This window comes from Mandrillus leucophaeus, unplaced genomic scaffold, assembly GCF_000951045.1.
Source record: "Mandrillus leucophaeus isolate KB7577 unplaced genomic scaffold, Mleu.le_1.0 Scaffold175, whole genome shotgun sequence".
Classification (NCBI taxonomy): Eukaryota; Metazoa; Chordata; class Mammalia; order Primates; family Cercopithecidae; genus Mandrillus; species Mandrillus leucophaeus.
The window spans coordinates 2,123,347-2,126,742 of record NW_012101754.1 but is presented as its reverse complement, the minus strand read 5'-3'; the positions used below and the strand labels follow the sequence as shown (position 1 = coordinate 2,126,742).

Genomic DNA, 3,396 nt, shown 5'->3' with positions numbered 1-3,396 from the left:
CCAATCCAAATTTATTCTATGTTTAAAATAGGGCAGTGACAATCCATGATAGAGTTACGTTGCTTTCTATGAAGTTAAGAGAAGGTAACTTTTTGAATTTTAGTAAAAAACTACTTATACAGTGTACATATCTTACCTATGAACTTTCATTATTGCTAAAGTTGATATGAGCTCAGTTAAATACCCACTATGACACGTACCTCACTTAGGCCCAGAGCAGTCACCGCCACACTTGATAAGGCACCAAGAAGCACTGACCAAATGTTGCACATGGTTATGAGTTGGGCATACCAACTTTTTATAATTCAGGGCCTCTGAAATCAAGGACTTCTGAATGAGACACCAGTCTCTTTCACATATTACATTAAAATGTCAAAGCAATATTATTCCTTTAAAAAAGGGGTAGGGTGTGAACTGGAAGATAATACATTTGTGACATTATGGGAATTTCTAGAGTCCTGGATTATTCAAAATGATTGGATGGCAATTTTCTTTATAATTTTACTAGGAATTATTTTTGAAATAATACTCATGAAAGCTTGTGCATCCTTTTGGAAGAAGTCCACACTTCCTAAAAAGGGTAGTTCAGATGTCCGGGAGGTAAGAACAAATGGTTGATTTCCCCTTTTCCTAGTTTTCAAAATCAGACATAAGAATAATTTGTAAAATTTTTGAACTTTGATACTCAGATTACTCCTCTAACAATTTTTTCCATTAAAATAGAGGGAAGACAGTTGCCCGAAAAGCAGGAAATTTGGTAAGTATTGTACAATTTCACATTTTAATATAAAACTTGTTCATCCTGAGCTTTTCTCATTGATACTGTGACTTTTTTATTCCTACCCAGCTCCCGAGAATTGGTCAGTTATTAATCCATCTTCAGGAGAAAGGTATGTGACATATCACATATATATTTTGAAGCTAAATGAAATAGGTTGGTTGTGTTCTATTCAAAATGCCTTTACTTCTGAATTTCAAAGAAGGGTTTTCCTAGCTGTTCAACGTCACGATTCAATCTAACATTTACTTTAAGTGGTTGCTATGCTCCAAGCTATGTTAAGGACTTTTCATATATTATTGAAATTATCCTTCAAGGTAGGTAGTATTATTATTGTTTTTACAGATGAGGAAAATAAAGCTTGAAGAGGATAAGTGACTTTCTTTCCTACTCTAACACTCTCTCCAATATACCAGTTCTTACAATTCAACTGAAAAGATATTTATTTAGCACTTACTGTGGACCAAGCAAACACTGAGCTAGGTGCTGCATGAGTGACATGAAAGGAGTTTGTAAAATCAGAATTTATCAGAATTGTAAAGTTATCTCCATACTAGGGATTAAATACTGACATAATCTTGAATCTTGTTGCTATCAATATTTTAATTGTTTTAATTGAAATCCGTTCAACAATTATTAGATATCTACTATAAAGTGGACACAAACACTGGGATTCAAGCCATAAGATAGTCTTTGTTCTCAAGAAGCTTATATTCTTGTGGAGAAGATGTATACATACAGGAAAATTGCCTTGTGGTATGGTGACACAGTGACAGAAATATTAAAACATTTAGGAGATGCCTAAGCCAGCCTAGGGCGTTGGTAATGGCTTCACGAAGAATGTTATGCTGGAGCTGAATTTTAAAGGATTAATGAACATTAGCCCGAAAAGGACACAGGTTTAGGAGGGTAAGAAAGACATTCCAGGACATGAACAGAAACGGCAGCAACGTGCAAGAAATTACTATTATTTCAGAGTTGCTTGGAATGTTGAGGTTGAGTCAGGAAGTAGTGGAAGACGAATGTGAAGAGGTAGGTAGGAGTCAGGTCATAAAGGGCTTTCTATACCATGTTAAGAAGCCTGGATTCAATTCTGTACATAATAACCACTAGTGGTGGTTACACATAAGAGTGGCACAGTTCTGTGTTTCAGCTAGATCACTAGTCACTGTGTGATTAGTTGCTATGTGAATCAGAGGATTACTTGATGTTCGTCTAATTTCTTTTATTTGTCAGGTATAAAAGGACTTTATTCTTTTAATCTAGTTGCTATATTGTCATATTGGGTACTAGCAACTCTAGTTCTCAGGTGAGTGTCTTGGGAAGCTGTAACAATATCTGAAGGTGTGAGTAGGTAGAACCCTTGTCAGGGCCGGTTGGGAACAAGAATGCCAGCACAAGCTACAGCATGTCAGTAGTGCAATCAGAATAAGTCCAAATGGACAGACCAAGAGTCAGCATTTGAGATATTACAGGGGTTAGGTGTGCTTGGTGACCCAAGCTTCACATGTAATTCAAAATCAGAGGATTAACAGGCAAGAGGAATTCACAAGAAGACATGGAGAAGAAAAAGGATTTTCAGCTTCAGAATCAAGAACACTTTAAAGATTTTCCATCCCTGTATCCTATTATTCCCTTCCTGCCTGGACAGAAGTTAATCCTATCCTTGGGTGGCATCTTTCTAGGGAGAGTTAAGGGAAATTCATTGAGAAGAAGAGGTTGGGGGTGGTGTTGAAGGAAAAGGATTAGAGAAAAGATATGGCTCCTATGGCAGCAGCATATTATGGTGAAAAAACACAAATTTTGAATTTAAAAAAGGTCTAGCTTTATATCATAGTTCTGCCTCTTTGTTTTTTTGTTTTGTTTTGTTTTGTTTTGTTTTGTTTTTTGGCAGGGTTTTGCTCTTGTTGCCCAGGCTGGAGAACAATGGCACGACCTCGGCTCACTGCAACCTCCACCTCCTGGGTTCAAGTGATTCTCCTGCCTCAGCCACCATAGTAGCTGGGATTATAGGCACCCACCATCACACCTGGCTAATGTTTTGTATTTCTAGTAGAGATGGGGTTTCATCATGTTGGCCAGGCTGGTCTTGAACCCCTGACCTCAGGTGATCCACCCGCCTTGGCCTCTCAAAGCACTGGGATTACAGGTATGAGCCACCACACCCAGCCCTGTAGTTCTACCTCTTAATGATGGCATGGCCTTGGGCTAAGGACTTAAACTCACTATACCTCCATTTTTTTTTTTTTTTTTTTTAATTTTCGAACTAAGGATTAGAAGAATTACCTCTTAGGAATATCATGAAGATTAGTTGGAATAATATGTAACACGGTGGCTCACACCTGTAATCCCAGCACCTTGGGAGGCCAAGGTGGGTGGATAACTTGAGGTCAGGAGTTTGAAACCAGCCTGGCCAACATGGTGAAACCTCATCTCTACTAAAAATACAACAATTAGCCAGGTGTGGTGGCATGCACCTGTAATCCCAATGACTCGGGAGGCTGAGAATGGCTTGATCCTGGGAGGCGGAGGTTGCAGTGAGACGAGATCATGCCACTGCACTCCAACCTGGGAGACAAAGCAAGACTCCAGCTAGAAAGGAAAAAAAAAGAAAAAAA

General features: G+C 38.5%; 1 protein-coding gene across 1 annotated transcript in view; it reads left to right on the top strand.

The window, feature by feature from the left end:
* Positions 1 to 230: 230 nt before the first annotated feature.
* CCDC168 (coiled-coil domain containing 168) overlaps positions 231 to 3,396 on the top strand; it is a 29,696-nt gene continuing 26,530 nt past the window's right edge. The window contains exons 1-3 of the mRNA XM_011977227.1: positions 231 to 600; positions 724 to 757; positions 848 to 890. Of these exons, the coding sequence (XP_011832617.1) occupies positions 370 to 600; positions 724 to 757; positions 848 to 890 (308 nt within the window). The 5' untranslated portion in view covers positions 231 to 369. The remainder of the gene's footprint in view (positions 601 to 723; positions 758 to 847; positions 891 to 3,396) is intronic.